This window comes from Watersipora subatra, chromosome 4, assembly GCF_963576615.1.
Source record: "Watersipora subatra chromosome 4, tzWatSuba1.1, whole genome shotgun sequence".
Classification (NCBI taxonomy): Eukaryota; Metazoa; Bryozoa; class Gymnolaemata; order Cheilostomatida; family Watersiporidae; genus Watersipora; species Watersipora subatra.
This window is the reverse complement of record NC_088711.1, coordinates 35807915-35834037: the sequence shown is the minus strand read 5'-3', so window position 1 is coordinate 35834037 and position 26123 is coordinate 35807915. Positions and strand designations below refer to the sequence as shown.

Genomic DNA, 26123 nt, shown 5'->3' with positions numbered 1-26123 from the left:
ATTGCATTTATATTAGCAAAGCATGCTATGCTTCAAATCAGCATAAACCTATGAAAAACATTGCAATTGAGATCTCTATTAGAGTATTTTGTGCAACAATTGCGAGACAATGTAGCAACTCGAGACAATGTAGCAACTCGCACGACGCATGAAAAAGCTTATGGCAATTTTGGGTAAGCCATTAATGGTCTTCCAATTTCAATAAACTTGAATTAGATGTTTAGAAATGTAGCAAGAGCGAGATAGCAGCATTACCTCCTACTGCAACGACGGGTTTAGTAAAACGCGTGAAAGAGTGCATGACACTATGTGATGACTAAAATCATGCCAGATCGTCATAAAATTGCTTCCAATGGCTTACCAAATGCCTTTTAAGTAATATCTCAACAAACCAATGATTTTCTTTCCAAGTTTAATTTATTTTCAAGCTAATACAGGTCAAAGTTTTTTTTTCGTCAGGCATGTGTGAATATGACTCCTGAAAATTTTAGCTAGTTTAATACATTTTGGACCAATTTTGACCCTCATGCATTTTTCTAGTTTGTTGAGATTGTTCTCAAATTAGAAAAACGCATGAGGGTCAAAATTGGTCCAAAATGTATTAAAACTAGCTAAAATTGTCAGGAGTCAACGAGTCATATTTTACTAGTCGTTTTACTAAACCCGCTGTAACGACGGCGTGACAAACAAGCTGAATTTTAAAAGGAATTGCAAGCAGCCAATTACTGAGTGACTTTAGCAAGACAGGCCATCATTTTCAAGGTACAGCAATTGTGGGTCAAGACATTTGCTAATGGGATGGATTCCTATGACGACACCAGACATGAAAGTGGACAAAATCACTAAGATTTTCCCACGAGGGCATGACTACGCGGAGAGACAAAAGTTGTCTTCATTCTAAACGATTAATAATTTTTACAAAATGTGTGAAAGATTTGTTTCACTAGAAAAAAACATGACGGCAGCTGCTGCCAGAACTATTAACCATTGTGCTGTCACATAACAAAAATATATATAAATCTGTAATTTTTAAATGGAAATGATATAGTAAGTCAATTAGTTGATTCAAACTTAGTGTTTTAACACCTGTGTTCAACTCATATTTGTTGGCCTAAAAACCAATCATGACCGAGGTCAACGCATCTACTGTTGAGTTGACCAACACCGGACAGTTATAACTCAGATTTCAAGAGAGGCAGTTATAACTCAGATTTCAAGAGAGACAGTTATAACTCAGATTTCAAGATAGACAGTTATAACTCGGATTTCAAGAGAGACAGTACACAAATAAACCAAGTAATCAAATAAACTTTGATATACAAAGAACAATTAATTCTACTAGGCCATTCAATCAACTAACATAATAACTCTCAGGATTGGAAGGCATTAAGTTTATAAATTCAATATTGCAATTTTATTGTATTTGTATTTTTCCTGCAACCACGAACCTGGCATTTCACTGTATGTTAAAATTGTTGTTATAATCAATTTCATACTACTTGCATATGCATGTTGCCGACTTACTCTAATATATTACAATATCGTTTACGTTGTGAACTTATCAACTGTACTATGTTATAATTTTTAGTGTCACGGTGTACTACATGGTAGAAATACATATTGAAAAAAATACACAACCACACACCTTTCTACCAGCTTACATCAGTTAACCTTAAACCATAACTGTCACGAACAACTTTTATCGTATTTACTAGGTAAATCAGACACGCTGATTCCGATTTTGTACTAAAAATAAAGATTAGTCCACTAACTTTCAGAGCAATGAAGGCTTTTTTATAGTGTTTAATATCGGTCTCGAAAACAACACGATCGGCATAACAAGCGCCGCCCATAAATACGTGGCGTAACCTAGCTTTTTAGGAACAGAAGATACGTAGGGATGTTTAGACCGATTTAGAATAATAGAGATGGGTGTTTTAAAATCCATTAATATCTAAATTCAGCCTTAAAAATAATATCAGTCTTTTCTGAAAGGTAGATAAGCTATTTAGCATTGCATATTTAAAAAAGCGCAATAACAACGCTAGCTTGTGATAAAACCGCGCCTTTTGAGCCCATTTTTCTCGGCGTTCAGCCCATTTAAACGTCATGTAACAAGCTACGACCAATTTTAAATAGTTTATATACCTTCCATAAAAGACTGAGATTATTTTACAGGCTGGATTTAGATAATAATGAGTTTTAAGACACCCATCTCTATTATTCTAAATGGGACTAAACATTCCTAACTTCCGTTCCTGAAAAAGCTAGGTTTCGTCACATATTTATGGGCGGAGCTTGTAATGCCGATTGTGTTGTTTTCGAAACGGATATTGAAATGCTTTAAAAAAGCCTAAATGACTTTGAAGGTTAGTGGACTAATCTTTATTTTGAGTACAAAATCGGAATCAGCGTGTCTGATTTTCCCAATAAATACGATAAAGGTTGTTTGTGACAGTTATGGTTTAAAGCTTGACAGTCCGAGAGTTGTTACAAAAGGCAAACACTTGTTCAATGACATGCAGTTGAGAAATGATTTAAAAAACAAATAAGCATCTATTGCGGTTATTTTGTTGTTATCATGATTGATGAGCAGACACCATATTGACACAATGTGCTAAACCTATGCTGGGTTTTGGCATTAAAATCACAGCACTATGTGAAAATAGTTACAAGACAGATAACATCAATTTTAAGAAATTAATTTGGGAGATGAGATTTCAAGTGAGTTTTCACACCTGAACTGGTTTGAGGTTAGCCAGTTGTGGCTTGAGGGCAGCTCCTATCCACCGGTATATTTCAACAACCATCATCTTTGTCTCTTCCCTCACGGTCTTGTCTCTATCTTCCAACAGCTTTGGCAGCATTTTAACTAGAGGCTTTAGAGTGATGACTTTTGGCCCAAACGATCTACAAGCGCATGCAAGCCAAAGAAGCTGAAATCAACTTTGTTTCCTCGGTTTAAAAATTAAAACAACTAGTTTCAAATTTTGTTTATTACATTATTATATACTAAATTACTGCAATAAAATCAGCCAAGCTAGTACTGTAGGTTTTCTTGTTACTGGTAATAAAAACGATAGGTATATAACATTTGCAGTTGCTTCAACTCCAAATTATAGAAACGGTAAAATCCGAACACAATCGACACCACTTTGCTTAAAGGTTGACTTGCAACAAAAATCACATTACAGTTATTTGGTATTAAAAGATTCACCATATCTTACTCTCCTGTGTTGTAGGTGCAAAATATGTGGAAATGTGATTACAAGCTCTTAAAAGCTCAAAAACGAACAGTTAATTGCCGCCATCACGAAAACGACTGTAGGTTGGAATGCCTTTCCAACACGATGGCTTCTGTTTCCACTTTCATGCAACCTGATTCGTCGAAATATTTTCACAAATATACTTCACGCATTCAATAAAACCATGTCTATTGTCCTTACACGTCTATTTCATCATTATTGAGCACTGATATCTCAAAACCTACCGTAAAAATTCGTTTAATTTTTAATCTTAACTCGAAGAAGTGCTCATTCTCTGATGAACATGAGGAGCCTGTTGGTCCCCTGTGATAGTCAAAAAATGCTGCAGAAATTGTTTGTGCCATTTGGCAGTAAATATGGGTTACATGATCAGATTACGACTAAATGTTTAGACCAGGCTGAAACGAAACTGTAAAGTAGCGAACGTCTATATTTGATAAGGGCTTTCCAGTAGAACCCGAAGTGTTTGTCATAAACTAGTGCTATGAGACGTTTTATTTTGAGCTTTTCATTGACCTTTAATTTCCATCACGTGTCTAACAATAACCACAATGATCGAGTATGTCGCCGAAATAAAGAGATTCCTAACTACGGCGTTTTCGTGATGGCGAGAGTTAACTGTTTGTTTTTGAGCTTTTAAGAGCTTGTAATCACATTTCCAAATATTTTGCACCTACAATACAACACAACAGAGTAAGACATGGTGAACCTTTTGGTACCAAATAACTGTAATGTGAATATTGTTGTAAGTAAACCTTTAAGTGAGACTTGCCTATTATCAACTGAATGAATGTAAATGCTAGCTATCTTTGAAGCAGGTATAACAAAAATTTCACAGATTTTATGCAACAATAAATATTCATATATTGATTTTTGCTACAACCAAGTTTAGATGTGCCTCCCTTTGTACGACGATGATACATTCAAATACTGCCAACTATGCATTTTACTAATGCAAGTGCAATACTTTACTAATGCATGTACAATACTTTATGGACCATAATTTATGATATAACAATCCTTCAAGTAAGCAGATCCAGCGCAATATTTTTCAACTGCCCATTTTCAAATATGTACATTTTTAGTGTAATTGAAAATAGGAGATTCGACATTTTGTAATATTCGAAATTTCATAAAAACAATAAAAACCAAATGGTAAATATGGCTGGAATTTGAAATATTACAACAAACAGTACACAATTAACCTTATTGCAACAGTGATATTACAATGTCAATAATAATAGACAGCAAACATTGCACAATTAACCTAAATTCCTTGTGTACATGTATGTGCACCTGGAGCTAGGCTCAATAACAATGCAGACAGAATTGTGTAGGCAGCAGAATTAGGCTACCAAAAGAGAAGCAGCAATAACATATCTCCAATAGCATCAGTTTTCAAATGACCCAAAAAATAGCCATACAACCAGAATAAAAATAATTTATCGACATCACTGAACTACTGTAGATCACGAGCAAGCATGAACAACACGATTATAAATTATTCTATGATAAAACTACTGTTCAATATAAAGCAGCCTGTTCTATAACAATTTCCAAAAACTTTGGGCTGTCATACCTTATACACGCATTTATATTTACAAAGATTTGTTTTCTCCTTTTTCCGCACAACAACAAATAGACTGAATTCTTCAAACTCTCTTCATACAACCACTACTTGAGCCTCTGAGAAGATTAGTGAGGCTATGACTGAACTATCCATGTTGGCAAGGGCACACCAAGGATATTTATGCAGTAAGTGCATGTAGTCATGAATGACAGCCAGATAAGGATGTCGAGGAATACATTACTGACTCACTCTAAGGCGGCGCGGAGAGTCTGCACACACCCAGATACTACTTTGGGCTGTTTGTTCTCAAAGCCCTTCATGAGCTCTTCCTGAACTGTTTCCTGTTTGTCGATCTCGATGTACATGAGTATAATCTCTTTTGCCTTCTCTTTCGTCTTGGCTCTGCTAGCGTTCAAACATTTGGTTACTAGGGCAGTCATCACTTCCCCGCAAGACCTGCAAATACAAACCTCCGAGTTTACAGCCATAAAAATTAATATGACGGAAAGCTACTGCGCAGTGAAAATGATGGCTCGCAAAGAAATAGTGTTTTACCTAAAAACTTTTTTACAATAATAGAGCAAACTAATAGAGCAAACCATTCATTATAGCACAGAATTTGAACATGCCCATTTAATACAAGAGTCAACATGTGACTTTGCTACATGTAGAATTATGTTAATGCGAACTCAAGCAGACCGCAACAGTAGTTTCAAGGAGTTGCTGATATGCAAACTTTCATAATAACTCAGTTTTTAATTGTGAGACCCTAACAGCAGACATATACAGAATCAGCCACACTAACCTACACAAAGAAAGATAAAAACTATTTGATGCGAGATTCCTAATGGCGATTGACTTAAGGCTGCCCATATGATGTGTTCCAACACACCGACATTATAATATAATACATTCAAAAAGCAAAGGCCATCTAAAGGGACTGACAAAGCAAGCATAGAAGCAAGGATACCAAACAGCAAGACCACACTATAATTACTTCCTATCTGACTATTAAATAAGGGCTCCTGTGAGCCGTGGCAGCCTCCATTCAACCCGTTTTACTATGAATTGTTTCACCCTATTCAGCCGCACTAACGAATTACATGTTTTTGTGAAAGCACCATTGACTGGTAATAATATTTCCAACTCGAAGCATTAGACTAGGAGCAATCACAAAGGGCTGCACCCTCCCTGTATAATGCGGGAGACCTGCTGAGCAGCAGTAGACAACTAACGTCTTACATTTTAAGATAACCATCTACACGCATCACAATTTCCTACATCATTCTATTGATCCATTCATTTAACCATCCCAGTCTTCAGTGCAGAGTTTAACTCAACTTGGAGAGCGACGTTTTTGAGCGATATCGTGTGTATACTGACAAAACATGTGCACCAAACAGACAGCGCAGTAGCCTTAGGAAATAACTAGTGTTTAGGAGAATAAAAAACGAAACTATGAAAAGGTTGGTTGTACGAATGGTAAGATTTTAACCCACAGCTAGACAGACAATAAGAATAATAGGGAATAATCCAAAGTCACATGAACGATAGACAACTTTCATATCCTAATAATGCTTCCCATTGAAATAATAAAGATGTTGAACCAGCCATTAATTAACACCATGCTTAAATACAACTCAAATAAATGCGTAATTTTATAACTATCTTCTGATAGAGTGAAATACTAATGAGGAATACTGACCAACTGCTTATTGCCCGTACGATAAGTCCTTTGTGTTTCAACATTTTGATTTTACGCTTTTTACTTAGTGAGAACGTGCCACGGAAGATTTGTCGATGGAACTGAATTTTCTTCAGAGATTGGGTTTCCAAATGATGGATTTCCTTATAAACCACTAATTATGCCAAAACACTAACTTAGGCAATATAGATCTACCAGACGGTTGAAATAACAGCTACCGCTCAAATTATGTTGACCAGTACATCAACAACCAAACTCACATAAACCAAAAAAAAATGGCCATCACAAGATAGCATTATCTTTGACAGTTTCCAAAAACAAACAGGAAATGAAGCTGAAAAAAATGATAATTTTCAAGCACGTTTTGCGTGCCAGACTTACAAATATTTCATTTCTAAGCCAGCTATCTATTACTATACCAAGTATAGTACCAGGTATACCAGGTATCTATTACTATACCAAGGCCTGTTTGTGGGATTTCACGTTACCAATGTAATTATGCATCTACGCAATTCCAGTGTCAAAGTCAACAGCATAATTTGACAATACGACAGCAAACAAAAAATAGAAAAGCTTTTATTACCAATAATGTAGATAACATTCATAACCAACCTTCCAGCGACGTGAGCATTCTCAACAAAAGCTAACACAGTGTCGAGAGCCTTTTCTTGTGCAATAGCATTTGTATCCACACAAATCTTTTTCAGCACACCGAGATACTTGGTGAACTCTGGACTTTTCTCATCGAGGCTTAGAAAGAGTTTCAGCGCTTCCTCATAACCAGCAACTCTTGCCTTCCATTGCTAGCAACAGCCAACAATTCTCTTTAAACACTAGCAATTGACCAACAGTGCGCATCACTTCCTACACCCAGTATTGTATGTACATTGACCAACAGTGCGCATCACTTCCTACACTCAGTATTGTATGTACATTGACCAACAGTGCGCATCACTTCCTACACCCAGTATTGTAAGTACATTGACCAACAGTGCGCATCATTTCCTACAACCAGTATTGTATGTACATTGACCAACAGTGCGCATCACTTCCTACACCCAGTATTGTATGTACATTGACCAACAGTGCGCATCACTTCCTACACCCAGCATTGTATGTACATACCACATTCAATTATTAACCCTAGATAAAGGTGCTAAGTGTTCAAAGCATGTTAAAAGAAATTATAATAAAAAGTATAGTAGTCTTCTGCCTCAACCTGAAGTAAGTAACTTAAGTGAGGAGCTAAGGTAAGTAAGCAAGGTAAGTAGATAAAATAAAGACTACGGTAAGTAGATCAATAACTAGCTAAAATTGTAACTTAAGTAGATAGAATAACTTAAGTAGATAAAACAACTAAAGTAAGTAACTAAGGTAAGCCACTACAGTAAGTCACTAAAGTAAGTAACCAAGGTAAGCCACTAAAGTAAATAAAGTAAGTCACTAAACTACAGTAAGTAGCAAAATGAGGAAACTAAAGCAAGTAATTAAAGCAAGGGGTCTGTGAGTGGCAGATGTAAAAACAAGCATAAAGCAAACAATTCACCTTATGAAGACAGAAAAGCTGCCATAACCTATAAGATACCACTATCCCACGCATCCACTATAAAAACATTTCTCTTAGTACAAGGGACATTGCAGTGCACTGACCTCATTAAACAATAATACTCACATGCACTTCAAATCAGAACAACGAGTGCTGTGAGATGGACTGTCATACTAAATTTATTTGATTATGAAATTCAAATTTGTTAATGGAGTTCAAAATGACAATAGTGCTAACAACACTAAAGCTCTCATATCGCCCATTCACCCTCCATGCACCTTGTTAATTTCATAAAATTGGAAAGCTCTGACAAGCCTAGAAAATATTGGTATTAAATCAACTATACTGTGCAATTTGATTTGTATTTATTCACAACCTTATTCATAATCTTATATCATAAGATAGGTTGTGAATAGCCTATCTTATCTTATATCATAAGAGTCTTCTGAGGAAGGAAAGTTGATGACCAAGAAGTAATCATAACAACGCATAAGGGAGCGATGGCCCTTCACTATGGGTCACACTACCATAATCTCAGAATCTTTTACGCATTTGGTCAATCAGAATACAATTAAGCACCTAATTTGATTGTGTTTTTTTGTGTTACGCAAAGATATTATAATATACATGCTATAAAATAGAACATATATACTTATTATGCTCAATAACATAAAACAGAACAAACTGCTCTGATATTGGATGCTCTGAGTCTTTTATCCAAAAAAGTAAAAAACAAAGTTTAAACTATTTTACATGTACCCTAGGACACTTATGTATTCGCGGCATCTAACTTTCGCGTTTTCGCGGTGTAATCCTCTCGCGAAAATTTAATGAGCGAAACTAAACTATCATAACGAACGAGCGAAAACGCGAAGTTAAATAGCTTTGTTCATTGATATCCACAATAAAATCGTAATATTAGAAATGCAGGCAACTTTCGTCTGTGGTTAGGATAAATGGGAAATTTCTGGTAAACTCATTATAGCTAATACACCAACTGAGCAGCATGGCAAAGCAATATCAGTTTAGTCACCGAATTTGTAACTGATGAGGATGAAAGTCTGGTAGGTGAAGTCGTAAAATTGAAGAATAATTATTGCAGTTATGAATTTTATTACCATCCAAAAACAATATCAACCCTCATCAGGTCCAACCACATTATCTCTTTCACTGCCAATCATGTACAAATTCGTTACCGGCCTAGTGCCAGCCATTTTATCGAAATTGCCGATATTGCTTCATGATATGTATACAGTATTTTTCAAGTTCTACTTTAATTATCTGTATAATCACGAAAATCTAAACTGGCTATTATGTCATCAACAACTAATTACCTGTTTTGTGACTCGCGCGGGGTAGTTAATGAACTCGCAGAAAAATGTTCGTTTTTAGATTAGAAATTATCAAACAAAAGTTTAAAATTGCTTCGTTGTTTTAGGCTGATTTTATAGAGAAATCTTCGGACAACACAGTCAATTTCATAGAACACTTAAAGACCGTGGGTTATGTGGTCAACAAATAATAAAATTAGGTTACCAGACAATTGCTGAGAAAGTCAGAAAATGCGTTTATGTCAGTAGCCCCTAGAAAACGCATAAATGCGTTTATGGCAGCGTAAGGGTTATACAGTTTTGGTTGTGAAGTTGGTTGTTACCTATCTATTTTCTTCTTCTTGGGATTCGAGTGTGAAAGTCACGGCGGGAGGGACCTAGACGTCATTGATAGTCTAAGAAACAAATGGCAGCAAGTGATCAAATTGAATTGTCGATCTCACCCACACATTTCAACCTGTGGTTTACAAATACAAACTATTCCCAAATTGAATTTTTTTCTTATTAGTGAACTGGACCTGAGGAATGTAATGTTTTTTCCACTGCATTTATTTTCACACCACTATATTTTCGCACTCATCAGAGCCACGAAATTAAGTTGCAGCGAAATTTTACTCTGTGTGCTACTCACGAAACTAAATACTAGCGAAATATAAGTGTCCTAGGGTATGCTGTATCTTTCAGGAAGGGCAAAAACTGGCAATGTTCTGTAAGGTATAAGTATTAATATTTTTAATTGATAATAGGAAGACAGGCTATAATAAATAAACAGTGTTATATATAAAAGTAGTAAGCAATGAGTGAAAACGTCAAATAGGTTTGTAGAACTGCTCAAAAAAAGCTTCTAAATTGGCAGAAAATTTGAATCACAAAATTAGGTATCTAGCACAAAGGGTCGAGCCTGGTGAAAAGGCAGCAAAGAATAACTGAAAGTTACCTTGTTTAACATTTTATCCTAAATGATCTTGTGGATTAAAAAATTAAAAAACATTTTACACTGATGATCTTTATATAAAAATCTTTATAAAAAACTTTCCTAAAGTAAATATGTAAAATACCTTCTTAATAAACTACAAACATACAAACTACAAATGACTGCAAGAACAGTTTCTCACATTGCAAGAGAAAAGCTAACCTTGTGAACACATTTTTCATCAGGAGGAAGTTTAATCCACTCTGTCTGATCCTCTGCCATTCTTGACAACAATATCTGTGCAGGCCTACACAGTGTCTTCTACTATTCACCTAGTAACAAATGCTCAACGAATAACATAAGCGTAACATGTTGATATTTTCGTTATTAATATGACAATCAAGTACTGACAAGCCAAAGAGAAATTTTAAGCATCGCCAAGAAACTATATAAAAACATAGCTATCCCTTTAATTAATTATAGAACTCCATTAGCATTCTTAAAATCTCACTTTCAGCACAAGGTTAACCGAGATGCCTGTACTTTCGCTGCGACTGTGCAAACTGACGACTGTCAAACTTACCTAATACATATGCATGCACTATATTCCATGGCGCATAGCTCATGGTAAATGTATCAACAACATTACGAAGCAATTTATGGTTAAAACGAGAAAACACGCAATGATACGTGGGACAATCCTATCAAAGTAAGTGATAGCAAAGCTTACAAAGGTTATTGGTAGTTTTATGGCGGATACAAGTAACAAGCTAAAGCGACTAAGTTTTCAAAAACTTAAAATTGGATGAAAAAAGTAGATCACAGCTAGTTCTCACATAAGGTAAGGTGCTATATGTCACGGCTACGAAGATTATTAGACTTGAAGGCCTGCTCGGTTTGAAATCTAATGTAAAACGCCTCAAACAAAGTGTTCACATTGAAAAGATTTTTATGAAAAATTATATTGAATATTTGTTATGTATAACTAATAAATATTAAAAAAAAAATATAACGCGTACATAAAAAAAAACATAAAATGATTTGTTATAATTGAGACAAAAAAGATGTCTGCGCCCGTCCTCGAGCGTGGTTTTTTGTTTCCTAACGCCGAAGAAAAGCTTTTGAACGAATATGCTTGTCTCTCTATAGTTGAACGAGAAATATCTATTGCATTACCACCAAAATATATTGGCAATGAAGCAGAATACATAAAATCAATGCTCAATGCTAAGCTTGGTAAATTTGATGAGAGGTATATATATGCAATTTAATTTCAATTATATATATGTACAGACCTGCCAACCCCAGAGTGGGGCAATGCGTGATATTTGGTTTTGGGGCAATTGATGTATCAATGATAGTATATATAAAATCGTGGAAATTGCGGCAAAAATCTCACGCATTTTTATTTTTTCTTTGGGGTGATTGTGTGAGTCTCACGCCCAATGCGTGAGAGTTGGCAGGTACGTATATCTTACCTCAGATGTACATGTCTGGCTATTCTACATTGAACATTTCTATGTTGCTTTGTTTTTAATTTTATTATTTGTCAGTTGCAACATTTTCAAAATGATGAGAGCGCATGGCGGCATTAGCAATCTATCTATCTATCTCGATAAAATATCTCTTGTGGCCCGATAAGCCTTTAGAGATAAGATGCGACTATAACGATAAAAGAGATCAGATATTCTTGTGAAATCGAGAGTTAAATAAAATCTGCTATTGAGCTTGTTCCATATATATCAAAACTTCATGACTCGGTTAAAAAATGAGAACTTCATGGCATCTGTATTAATAGTGTGCCTAATATTAGACCCACGAGTAAAATAGGCGGAGTTGCACAGTGTAAACTTTTTAAAATCGACCATAGGGTCTTGATTTAAAATTTTCAGTAAAGTGTTTTTATCCTTAGTGCATCTTCTCTCCTCAAGAGTGTGCCAAGACATGTTTTCCATTGAAGATGTAATACTGTCATACTTTCTAAAACCGTTTGCCCATGTGAACGCTCTTCTGTTTATGGCTTCTAAATCCCTAATGATGTACATAAAATGTGGATTCCACACCTCTGAAGCATACTCCAGTAAAGGACGACATACACTAAAATAAGCCGTTCTCTTAACAGCATGGGAAGTTCCTTTGAGAGTTCGCATAAGCATGTAAAGGGTGGCATTAGCCTTACGCATAATAAAATTTATATGATCACTAAAATTGAGTGATTTAGAAACCTGTATGCCCAGGTACACAAAGGAATGGGATGAAATAAGCGGAGTGCCTCCATAACTGTATGTATGCAAAAATTTAACCGGCTCCATTGACGTGGATGTGCATTTAGCTACATTAAACTTTAGCTGCCAAGATCCGGCCCACGCAGCAACTCTGCTCAACTGGTCCTGCAATGCTTGGCTGTCGGACACGCAACTAACAGGCCTGTAAAGGATGGCATCATCGGCAAATAAGCGTATAGATGTTGATGGACAGTTTAAAGCATCTGGCAGGTCATTGATGTAAATGAGAAAAAGTAGTGGTCCGAGCACTGAACCCTGAGGCACACCCGAGGTCACCTGGGTCGGCTGAGAAAGACAACCATTAACGATGACCCTGAATGTTCGACCCGAGAGCCAGTCTCGGATCCATGCCACTATGTTTGGATTTAGGCCATAGTATATAAGTTTATGCAATAATTTATTGTGAGGGACCGTATCAAAGGCTTTACTAAAATCTAGATCTAAAACGTCTACTTGAGTATTGTGATTGTTATAAGAAGCTAAATCTGATATTGTATGAATAAGCTGTGATTCACAGCTGTGTTTTTGCGGAAACCATGTTGAGTTTCACTTAGGATGTTGTTATGATCGATCATGATCGATCATCATACTTTAGCGAACATGATCGCAATCATGTTCGCTAAAGTATTCTCCTAAATTGACAGGTTTTATTAGTTAGTTGTATACTGTACATTACTTCAATGCGTTCCATGATTCAGCATACTCTGTGGTTCACTATAGATTCATGCATTTCATAAACAGTTGATTTGCAAACGTTCTTTTAATACCCTGCCTTTATCCCAGCACGGTACAACTTAGTTTTCTTGCTTGTTTGTTTCGCACAACAAATAAAACTTTATCGTGCATCGTATTAGGCTATATATGTGAAAAAGCATATGAATAGTTATGAATAGTTATGAAAAGTTATGAATAGCATAACATTTTAATTAAAAACGATTTACTTGCGAAATATCTTTAAATTATGCTACATGTCTGTTTTGGCGATTTGCCAGTATCTTCTTGGGTCTTCTGTTAGTCAACATACAACACTTTGGGATTTTGTTACTATGTAAAATTATGATGAAGAGGGCAAATATTATGTCAACAAAATATGGAATTTTTTCAATTGTAGCTGACTTGAAAGTTTACTTGCAACAAAATTCACATTACAGTTGTTTGGTATCAAAAGATTCACCATGTCTTACTCTGCTGTGTTGTAGGTACGAAATATGTGGAAGTGTTATTTAATTTCTTAAAAGCTCAAAAACACGAACAGTTAATTCCAGCCATCATGAAAACGCCATAGATTAGAATCCCTTTCCAAAACGGCTCAAATGGGACATGGCTAAACAATATGGCTTCTGTTAACACTTTCATGCAACCTCATTCGTCGAAACATTTTCACAAATATACTTCTCGCATTCAATAAAACCATGTTTAGTGTTCTTACGCGTCTATTTCATCATCATTGTAATGCGTCATTTTTAGCACTGATATCTCAGTACCCACCGTAAAAATTCGTTTAATATTTTAACCTTAGCTTGAAGGAGTGCATATCATCCTCTGATAAACATGACGAGTCTGTTGGTCATCTGTGATAGTCGAAAAATGCGCAGAAATTATTCACGCTGTATGGCAGGAAGTTATGAGTCAAATGATCAAATTACGACTTGCCAATCAGACCAGGCCGAAACAAAACTGTAAAATAGCGAGCATCTATATTTGATGTGGGCTTTTTCGGTAAAACTCGAAATGTTTGTCATAAACTAGTGCTACGATAAGTTTTATATTGAGCCTTTTATTGGCCTTTCAATTCGCGTGATGACATCACGTGCCAAAACAATAACCAAATTGCTTGAGTACGTCTGAGAAATAACTCGATTTCAATCTACGGGTTTTCGTAATGGTGGCGATTAACTGTTCGTTTTTGAGCGTTTAAGAGCTTGTAATCACATTTCCACATATTTTGCACCTACAACACAGCAGAGTAAGACATGGTGCATCTTTTGATACCAAATAACTGTAATGTGAATTTTGTTGCAAGTCAACCTTTACAAATACGAAAGCATCTTGGTTTCTTAAGTTTCCACTGTATTTGGCTCCTTGGGAATATTGCTTAACAGTTTAAAAGTAGGTGTCACGGAAGGCAAGTCTAAGTTTTGATATATCCTTATTCAGAATTTAATTACTGGGATGCGCTACACTCTGGTCTTAAGGCACGAAATAGGTAGCTTATTTGGTAGGCTCTGAAATGGGCTGTTTGTTTGCGTAATAATTCATTTTAAGAGCCCTCACCCTATCATGACTATTTGTAGGTTGCAGTGTATACCGGTGAGCATAAGAAAAACTAGGCGCTTGGGCAACACTGGAATTATATCTGGTGAAAGGCCCCATATATACTTCAAAGTTCTTACAGAATTTATAGCCTTCCAGCCTGTAGTTGCCAAGCAAATAGCTGGAACAGTACAAAAGCTAAGTCCGTCACACATTGGTCTCCTTGTTCACGAGTGGTTCAATGCCTCTGTGGTGAGGAATGCACAAACTGCCAAGGTTGGCCAAGTGAAGTGCGGAGATGAAGTGTTACTGGAGGTGGTGCGCTCTGTTGTCAACAGAAGCATACTGTCACTGGAATGCAAACTGCTCAAAATCTTGTATGTTTGTTAGATTCAGTAATTCTCCATATATAACTATCTCATATTACAGTATTTCTGTGTAATGTAAGCAGTAGTCTTATTTCCTAAGTGTTTCTAGGCTAAAAGTTTATAGGTCGTCCTATAACTCATTCTTGATCAAATGGACTTGTTTAATTGCAAGCTTTCATACTCTGCAATCTTGATTCTTTTAATTGTATCTTATTCTATACTCATTGTATCACTGTATCTTATTCTATACTCACTGTTTCACCGTCTCTTATTCTATACTCATTGCATCATTGTATCTTATTCTATACTCATGGTATCGATCTACAGTAATACCTTGAGATACAAACTAAATTCATTCTGGGATGTATTACAATTCACATGTATCTCAAATCAAAATTTCCTATGTAAAATAACTAGATGAATATTTGCTAGTCATTGTTATTGAGTAGCGAAGTCTATTTGCTAACTCCAAATTCTTATGGTTTTTTCTTGGAAACTTTTAAAGCGGCACTATCGAAATCTATACTATCATAAAAGTTTTTCTGTTCATCTATCCAAAGTGCGCTAAAGCGATAAAAAAAGTTGCCCACACGGCAATTGAATTCAGGGTGCCTGATTCAAAGGCAAGCACACTGCCATAACACCACTCAAGAGCCCTTACGATTCGCTGGATAATTCTCAATATACTTATTGCTCATGATGCAAAGGACTGCCGAGCGTACTAGTAATTAATAGCTGTATATGGGTAATATTTTTATAGTTTTCTTGTTAAACTCGGTCTAATACTTCAAAGTATATGAAAAACGGTTTAGCAAAATGCTACGTCTAACAGCATTAATGTCTGCCCAAAGGAGAGTGCAAAATATAGGCGACCTTAGCATCGCTTTGCTCGAAAAAGGGTTAAATTTATCTTCCCAAATTTCTGACAAGCTAGTCGAAAGATACATCACCACCCTCTATTTAAACGTCACCTTCAATAAAACGCCACTACAGTGAACCCTCGCCACATGATTTTAATTCATTCTAGTTATGGCATTGTAGGGTGAAAATGTTGTATAGAAAGGTATAAAAACCTATAGTAATTATCCAATGCAAACACCTGCTAGAAATCGTCGTAATTTTATATGCATACTGAACATAATAAGAATTAGTTAAAAATAATATGTTGACTTCAGTAACTATAGTTACTTACAATAGCTTTAGTTTATTTAGTACATTTAGTGGTTATGATCTGCAGTAAAATGTAGCATTACGATGTATGTTGTGCAGTACGTATCATAGGGAGTTCTTACCTTCGAGACAGAAGTATAACATGAACGTTGAATCCAACTTAAACCAATTTACCTTACTAAACACCTACTTAAAGCTAAGTTTTAGTATGTACATGTATTTTACTAAACTGAACTTCGACATCGTCTAAAATTTTATCACCTGTCTGTTTCATTATTATTTCCTGCTATAACAAATAACTGAACGAACAAATTGAGAGAGCGGGAGCATTGTATTTCAATCGTTCTGGGCGAGATTTCGGCGAATAGCATATCAGCATCTTCGTTATTATGATATAATCAGAACGCTGACTTGCCAAATTTGAGTTATGAGAGAATTTTTTGTTGATATCGGAATGACGAAAAAAATGTTGTATGGCAAGGGTGGAAAATCATTGTTTTGCACATCAGAAAGGCGAAAAAATTGTATAATAAGGTCATCATGACCCTATTATACAATACATGACCCGAGGGCATATAAAAGAAGGGTTGAAAAATAGACTGCCACGACGTTTAAGTTGAGGTTTTACGGTAGGTTACTATGCACCCGTTTAAAAAATACAGTGGCTCTCTGACAGTAATCCGTTCTGACGTTGGGATTAGAAAGTGAAAAGGTCGTATGGAGAGGTATAGGAACCTATAGTGATTATCTAAAGAAAACCCTTAGCAAAAACATCAAAGTTTTATATAGGTACTGTAAATATTAAAAATGAACAACAAAATAGTATAGTAACCTGGACAACTGTAGTTACCTATTTAGTGGTTATGATCTGCAATAAAATGTAACATAACTATGTACAGTACTTTATGAAGTTTTCACTTTTGAGACAAATGTAGTGGCTAACTGCAGTGTGAGAGAGACTTGGACAACAATGCTAGGTACACTAGGCTTTGTGACGCCACATAACATAAACTTCGAATTTACCTAAAAGTGAGTTTAGCTTATCAAACACACACCTAAAGCTATGTTTTAATATTTAACTAAACGTGACTTTAATTTTGTCATCAGTTTAATGTTTATTTTACCGATTTCTGCCGTAGCGTTTTTTGTCTCGCTCTCATTACATCTTTTAGCCGAGTTTATTAAAACTTTTGTTCAAACTAATTTGACAAGAAAAACCAAGCGCTGCTGTTCAAATTTAAACTTTGGAGAAAAATGTTGATGTCATCATACTAAAACGGGGTCTAAAAAAATTTGTGTTTCACATCGTTAAGCGAAAAAACTGTAAGACAGGGACGACGTAACTCAGCGGCTCACTGTAAGTTTTAATCTTACACTAGAAACTTAATGATAATTTTGTATTCTTCCGGCTTGGTTTTCTTTCCCTCGATTTTAGCCAGCCATGGTAAATCCTTTTTGATCAGATGAAAGAGACCAAGTGATGCTGTTTTCGAATGCAGCCTCTCACTTACTCGGCCACCCAGCAACTGCATCAGGAACTGTCTCATATGCTCGTATCTCAAATTTGTCTCGTATCTCAAGGCAAAGGTTTGCTCGAAAATGTCCTCGTATCCTGAATTTCTCATGTCGAGCTATGACTGCATTTTATTCTACACTTGTTCTATTCCATTCTATATATTATATATATATATTACTTTATTGACAACTCAATTTGTGTTTAAAATGCCTTTGCTAAGAGAACGGGTATTAGGTGGAAGATTGTTAAAGCAGTTGGCAATGATCTTTTCAAGGTAATTGATATTGGTATGCAATTTTTTCATATTTATTAAGTTGAAATGAATTGAAAACTTGTAAATGTCATGTAACTTCTAGACTGATTTCTTCATTGCATTTCTTTACCGAAAACATTTGTCTCTGAGCATTTCTTAATATAAAATTAATTGAAGTCTTAGTAAGTCTCAGAAAGGATTTTCATATTTTATTTCTACTTAATCCCCCAACAATATTGGTATCACGCTTTCATTCATTATAATATATAATTAAAAATTTGTCTTCTTTCGATGTGCCAAACTAAACTGTCTCATGTTCTTAGGACACGTATAGATCCTCAATACGACTAGTATGTTCTGTTTGAGTTTTGAAAGAAATTATTGTTTCCAACATTGCTAGATTTTATAAGGTTATAATAAAATAACTCAAATGAATTAGTCTTCCTTTACTAAGCTCGTATGGTCATGCTACGCCTGCATGTTATAAAGGAAGAAGATGTCAGTGGATCAAACAAGAACAGAAAGTCTAACAGATGAAGCTGTTGGCGATGTCACGGTAAGCAACTCATAGTATTTAACAGATGAAGCTGTTGGCGATGTCACGGTAAGCAACTCATAGTATTTAACAGATGAAGCTGTTGGCGATGTCACGGTAAGCAACTCATAGTATTTAACAGATGAAGCTGTTGGCGATGTCACGGTAAGCAACTCATAGTATTTAACAGATGAAGCTGTTGGCGATGTCACGGTAAGCAACTCATAGTATTTAACAGATGAAGCTGTTGGCGATGTCACGGTAAGCAACTCATAGTATTTAACAGATGAAGCTGTTGGCGATGTCACGGTAAGCAACTCATAGTATTTAACAGATGAAGCTGTTGGCGATGTCACGGTAAGCAACTCATAGTATTTAACAGGGATTAAAACAGTCCGATTAAAATCAAATGATTTAAATCGTGATTTAAATTTTCCTAAATAAATCATGTTTGATGATTTTTTCCATGTCAAAGGCTATGTTTTAAATCATCCTAAAATATCATGTTTGATTTATTTTCTTCAGAACTTTCCCATCTCATAGGTGGACCCCCAAAATGGGACTTATAGAGGTCTACTGTGAATATGAACTGCACGACTTGGTCAAAATTAAAATAAAAACAACGTGTAATAAATTAAAGTGATGCAAAGTTGTTTTGTTATGTTGCTAATGTTTTCATGTGGCACACTTCAACAAAATAAACTAATATTATGTTAGCGGTTATGAAAAAAAAAGCTGGTAATTGATGTTTTCAAAAACGTCATGATTTTTTCCAACCCTGGCATTTAAGTTTCAGTGCACCAAACGGTAAAAAGTCTCATTCTTATATTTTTGTTTATATGTGCCCATATCAGTTGTTCCACTCCACTTATAATCAGTGTTTAAAAGTGTACATGACATATGCATTAACGATTTTACACTAGGAGACCACGAGGAAACGCAAGAGAACCCGTTCCAATACAGACAGCGGTATAGATCCTGAGTCAAACCTGGATTCATCACTACCTAATCATCTTTTCAGCCAACCACCTAGTAAAAAATTGAAAGAGAATGCATTGTCAAATGGTAGGTTTACTCAGTGGTACATTGTGCCAAGTCTTGCATTCTATTCACGATTCGGAACTGATTTTCTGCATCTTTAGTTTTACATCATATACAATATCTTGCATCTAAATGCAGCTTGGGAAGGCTCTATAGGGAATGGCTGATATCTTTAGTTATTGATCATCTTTCAATTAGCATCAGATCATGCTTTATTGGTAAGTTTCCATAAAGCTATATAGTGTAGCGAAACATCAGTGCTGTCAGTGCTGAAACACTATACTGTGCCAACAAGTTAATCAAGTATCCGTAGGGTGCTATATTAGAGTGATGGTTGTTCAACGCCTTATGTAAAGGCATGTCTGTATATGAAGTAACAGGGAAGCAAGACCTATGCTCATGCACAAGTGTGACCCCATTGGTCGCTAAGGCTGTTTCCATGGGACAAAGATGGCGCATATCATGGGTATTTCGCTTCAAAAAAGCAACATTGAAACACAGCAGACTGAGAGAGACATGGCTTTCTCTATGATGTCATTGCAGCACCATATAGGGGTGTGTCGTTACACTCTTGCTATATAGAAACTTAGTATATGTGAAACATTTACCCAGAGTGCATGTGCCTACTTCAACTTTTTATTAATATAATGGAGCTTCTACATACAAATATGCAAGATGTTCCTTGATCAGCTTCACGTCTTATTTAGCTGTTCATATCTTTAGTCAAATATTTGTATAATAACGCAATCAGACTTTGTCATACAATATTAATCCATTTCTATATTTGCTTTGTATGTTGAAACTGTGATATGCTAAAGCAATTACTCTTATAAGAATACTTGTTTCATTTAGTTCATTTTGCAGGTTGCAAACTTAACAACTGCTTTAGCTAGGGTCATGCATGACTAAAACAAATAGATTATATAATACTATGTAAAAACTGAATTAATAAATTGAAGTTAGAATTAGTATGCACAAAGTTAAATAAAGTAATCTTCACAAAAAACACGCCTTGACGACAGGTGAATCGAGGCCTAGCCTTGGCGATGAAGGGGACTGATGGTGTGTAGTAGTTGGAGGTCAGGATAACTTCAACTATGGGAAATTTAGGCGAACATAACTCCTCCATATTGCCATTTTCTATGTTTGTTGCTTTTAAAATTATATTTTTGATCGACTTGTCAAGTTTTGTCTACTGTTTCTATATGGCTTCACAGAGTTTTTTACGAGCTTTTCTAAAAGTTTTTACGCTTTGTTTTCTTTTTTTTCTTTCATCACTATGAAAAATATTGTATTCCTGTATCCACCACCCCTACCGGTCGCACTTGTATTTGTAGAAACTGATTTTAAAACTAAAAAGTGAGGTATGAAGCAATGTTTTTAAAATTCTTGCAATAGAGAACTAAACTATGGGAAACGAAACTGCATCTATATGTATTGATTTACATAATTGCAGTATTTTGACAAACTTTAAACATTGTTAAGTTAAAAATCATTTTGTACATAATGACGAATACTTATTCAAATTTTACCTGGTATGTCATAAAATATACATGTTCAGTGATCGCAGGTCAAGGTTTTAGTGTACCCGCAATTGTTAGTTCATTCCACACCCCAAATCTTACGATAGTCTCATGAGAATTCTTCTTAATTAAATGCTACGGAAAAAAACGCATTGCAATTAAACAAAAACATTAAAAGATAAAAAACAGGTAAAAGATAAAAAAAATTGAACAAAAAGTAATCAATACAAAAAGATTTTAATATTACGTAACCTTAGAGAATCGGAGTGTACTCTTGGCAATCTAGGTACATGGTCCCAGAGGTAGAGGTGGTGATAGAGATATATGGTATAACAACCCAACCTGTTTTAATATTGTCTATAGATATTTTTGTCTTGGTAGTTGATCTGAGTTTAGGGTGCTTTCAGATTTCCTTATATGGCTTCCTCTATTGTAAAAGTCAAATATTGCTATGACGACTGGGGTATATCTGATGAGCAATAATTTATGTCTACATATGTTGTACCCATACACCTGGTGTTATTTTCTGCGCTTTCTAGAAAATCATAATGTACGTACAGTCAAACTAAAATATTCTGTAACAACCTCCAGAGTTTTATTTATTTTATTTACTGGTTTGGTGGCTTGTTTTCACCGTCCATAGAAAAGACAAATATGTAACATTGAATCGTGAAGTTTTAACTTGGCATGTATATTTTTGTGTTATTCCCATAATTCAGGTTTTTTAAAATTATTGTCTTTGTATTTTTGCAAAACATCGAACATCGCGGGTTGAAAATTACTTAAGAGTGTGGAATTAACCAATTGTTCAATTTTCTATTGAATTTTGGAAACTTTGTAGGTTAGTATACGTGTAAGTAGAGGTTTGACTATATAGCGCAACATAAACTATGCAGAATATGATGATATAGGGCTGCCAAACAATGGCCAGCTAGTCATAACATACCTGCTTGAACAATTGGTAACTCATATATTAAATGTTGTATTAAACATTCTTCCATTCTAAGCCTTATAAACCTTTCATGCTGCTCACAGCTTTTGCAGCTGATTCCTGGCAAATATTTTATCATGACCATATAATTCTCCATAAAACAAAAAATAACATACTGTTTTCAGTTTCTAAATCCTCCACTCTCAGATGTAATTTCATATTTAGGTTTTGTTCTCTTGCCTTCTGTAAGAATCACTTGGGTTCATCTGGTAATATTACTCGTTGTTTAGGCTTGGCTGATGCTCAAATAAAGGACCACTCATTGAATGCTGGCGAGGAGCTGACCCGCTCTATGGGAGATGAGACAATAAATAACGTACTAAATCCATCTGCCGTAAAGTCCCAGCATATAAATGAATCACAAAGTTTAGATTTAGTAGATGCGTCTCCATCTAAGTCGCCAAAGAAAAAAAAGAAGAAAAAACACAAGTCGCTGGATCCCGATGAGAGGCCAGACATATCAGAACTTTCAGCTGTTAGCCTTGACCTTAGCATGGATAATTCAGAGAAAAAAGTTGTGAAGAAAAAGAAGCACAAGAGTAGAAGAAGTGATTTAGAAGCAGAGTCCGAGAGTGCTGCTGACTTATCGATGTCTGTCGGAGATAATGGTTTGGAGTCGAGTAGGTCAAAGAAAAAGAGCAAGCATAAACGACACAGCACTCTAGAGTGAACGTAGTCTGTGTTGGAAGTTATCACCACCTATCTTGTGAAAACATTACAAATCTACAGTAACATACATTGTATTTGCTTGAGAATGTGGGATATAAGCAATGCTAATTTTATGGAGAATTGCCGGAGAACTAAGATATTTGCTTGTCAATAGCAGTAAATAATAGGAAGTCATCGCTTGTTTTATCATGCATACCGGGTATGCTTTAACTTCTTAAAGCTTCGTCTTGTTTCCATCAGTCTTCTTTAAACTTCTCTTATTATTTTACATTACAATGATGGTTATAATTGTGTCAAATTGTTGACATGACCTTTATGTCATGCATGCAGAAGTTCCATAGCAATCAACTATATGGAACATATAGTTGTCTTTTGTAAAAATATCAATGCTATAGAATAGTCAGAATTTGGCTCCTATGTGTAAAGGCATAATGTGGCAAATCATTGTATGATTTAAATAAATGTAAGTTTCAGCAACAGACCTTAATAATGTTGTGTACAACCCCAAGCAGCTAAAGTTCCCTGCTGGTAAACACAATTGGAACTAGGCTGCACTCACGAGCTGTAGTGATTGGATCATGGACACATCTATATTAGTCCTATATCAGTGTTATGGGGGAATAAATATTGTTATGTAGATGATTGACCAGTTAAATGCCCCTTGAACACATTTTTATAAATATTATTTATTTCACATATTGGCAATCTTGCAAAATTTCACTCTAGACTAATTAATATGACGAAGGGTCCACACTTCGACGGACTAATCAGGAAATTAAACCGCATAATTTCTTTAGCTTTTAACGTGATTTGGGGCAGCCTCACCAGTTTATACTTTACCGGCAGCCTCTCCCCTCTAGATAAACAACAAAGAGTAATGTTCGCGGATGCAGGGGTTTATGCTAAATTTATTAATGTATACCAATTTAAAAATGAGTGCGTAATTTTCATAAAACAAAGAAATCGTTTAGAATAAAAAAATACTTATAATGCACAGGTGAGAAATATTTAATAAAAATAGTAATGAAATACTGATATTGCCACATGATTTAAAAACTCATTATTAAAACCTCTTTTTGCGTGACAAGGGAGACAAAGCCTACCTAGGATAAACATGTTAGAAAATTCATGTATTTGATCCAACAAACTGACGTAGGATAGTTAATAAAACCTTTGCAGCCTTTTTAAGCAAAATGTAATTTACTTGAAAAAATCCATACATTAGTTTAGTGAATCTTTAAGAAATTGTAAATCATCAGCCATATTCCAAATGTCTTTGTCATGAAAAAGATGTTTTATGATGATGTAATGTAGGCCTAATAGCATGTTTTTGTTTCCATTGTTTAAGAAAGATATAGTTAAATATTTGATAGCATATACATGTATAAAAATACTAAAAGTTTATTTTTAGAGTGAATGATTGTAATTACTGCCATCAAAGGTTGTAGTGCAATGACATAATGAATTTAATGCGTTTATAGTTTGTGTAATGGTTTGCTTTGAACCTTAATTTTAGTTTTCGTATGACAAATTTTAATTTCAAAGTGGCGCTGTTTGTCTTAGCAATAAACCGGCATTAGTAAATGTTCCATCAGTGCTGTGGATAGACCCAAATATCTGATACATCATAATTATCTAATATTTTAAAGACAGCATAGGACTGTTTCAGTCGTAAGCTCTGGTGATAACACTCAACAAAGACAGTAATGGATTATAAGGCTCAAAACTTATTGAAGATAATGATCTTATAACAGCATCAAACACCAGTGCTTAAATTATCTATAACTCTATTTTCAAGTTAGTAGTAAGAGTTCAAAAGTGACACTGTTTTGATGCTTTTTACATGTTTAAGAGAAAATACTACTGTGCTCTTTACACTCAGCCCTATGTAGTTACTGTCTCTCTATACTCAGGCCTATGGAGTTACTGTTTCCCTATACTCATCCCCATGTTGTTACTGTCTCTCTATACTCAGGCCTATGGAGTTACTGTCTCTCTATACTCAGGCCTATGGAGTTACTGTCTCTCTATACTCAGGCCTATGGAGTTACTGTCTCTCTATACTCATCCCTATGTAATTACTGTCTCTCTATACTCATCCCTATGTAGTTACAGCCTCTCTATACTCATCCCTATGTAGTTACTGTCTCTCTATACTCATCCCTATGGAGTTACTGTCTCTCTATACTCATCCCCATGTTGTTACTGTCTCTCTATACTCAGGCCTATGGAGTTACTGTCTCTCTATACTCAGGCCTATGGAGTTACTGTCTCTCTATACTCAGGCCTATGGAGTTACTGTCTCTCTATACTCATCCCTATGTAATTACTGTCTCTCTATACTCAGGCCTATGGAGTTACTGTCTCTCTATACTCATCCCTATGTAGTTACTGTCTCTCTATACTCAGGCCTATGTAGTGACTGTCTCTCTACATTCATCCCTATGTAATTACTGTCTCTTTATACTCATCCCTATGTAGTTACTGTCTCTCTATACTCAGGCCTATGTAGTTACTGTCTCTCTATACTCAGGCCTATGTAGTTACTGTCTCTCTATACTCATCCCTATGTAGTTACTGTCTCTCTATACTCAGGCCTATGGAGTTACTGTCTCTCTATACTCATCCCTATGTAATTACTGTCTCTCTATACTCATCCCTATGTAATTACTGTCTCTCTATACTCATCTCTATGTAATTACTGTCTCTCTATACTCATCCCTATGTGGTTACTGTCTCTCTATACTCATCCCCATGTTGTTACTGTCTTTCTATATTCAGTCCTATGTAGTGACTGTCTCTCTATACTCAGTCCTATGTTGTTACTGTCTCTCTATACTCAGACCTATGTGATTACTGTCTCCCTATACTTATCCCTATGCTGCTTCTGCCTTTCTATTATACTCAGCTCTATGTAATTACTGTGTCTCTATATTCATCCCTATGTTGTTCCTGTATGTCTATACTCAGCCCTATGTTGTTACTGTCTCTCTATACTTAGCTCCATGTGATTTCGGTCATTCCCACTAACAGTTCCACAATCCCAGAATAATTGTCATTAACAGTTCTTAGACATGCTAATAGAAAGGTGCTCAGCTTATGTCTCCATATTCATCCTATACAGCAGTTTTCTGGCTATTCCTCATTTGTATAAGAGCAGGAACATGACTTACCTCGCTGACACCAAA

The 26123-nt window shown here is 35.4% G+C and overlaps 2 protein-coding genes across 3 annotated transcripts in view; one reads left to right on the top strand and one right to left on the bottom strand.

Moving 5' to 3' along the window:
* The window catches only part of LOC137394890 (cytoskeleton-associated protein 5-like), a 59161-nt gene extending 47955 nt beyond the window's left edge, over window positions 1–11206 (bottom strand). The window contains exons 1-5 of one of the 2 annotated variants that reach the window (XM_068081668.1): window positions 11168–11206; window positions 10554–10663; window positions 7154–7344; window positions 5086–5292; window positions 2739–2910 (exon numbers count right to left, since the gene is read on the bottom strand). In XM_068081668.1, coding sequence (XP_067937769.1) covers window positions 2739–2910; window positions 5086–5292; window positions 7154–7344; window positions 10554–10613 — 630 coding nt within the window. In that variant the 5' untranslated portion in view covers window positions 10614–10663; window positions 11168–11206. The remainder of the gene's footprint in view (window positions 1–2738; window positions 2911–5085; window positions 5293–7153; window positions 7345–10553; window positions 10664–11167) is intronic. The other variant, XM_068081669.1, reaches the window with a different exon arrangement.
* A 210-nt stretch (window positions 11207–11416) lies between these two features.
* Window positions 11417–23403, top strand: LOC137393594 (DNA-directed RNA polymerase I subunit RPA43-like). The gene is made up of 5 exons (XM_068080219.1): window positions 11417–11583; window positions 14911–15246; window positions 18666–18732; window positions 19635–19776; window positions 22497–23403. The coding sequence occupies exons 1-5, from the start codon at window positions 11549–11551 to the stop codon at window positions 22934–22936; spliced, it is 1020 nt and encodes a 339-aa protein (XP_067936320.1). The 5' UTR covers window positions 11417–11548; the 3' UTR covers window positions 22937–23403.
* The last annotated feature ends 2720 nt before the right edge of the window (window positions 23404–26123 follow it).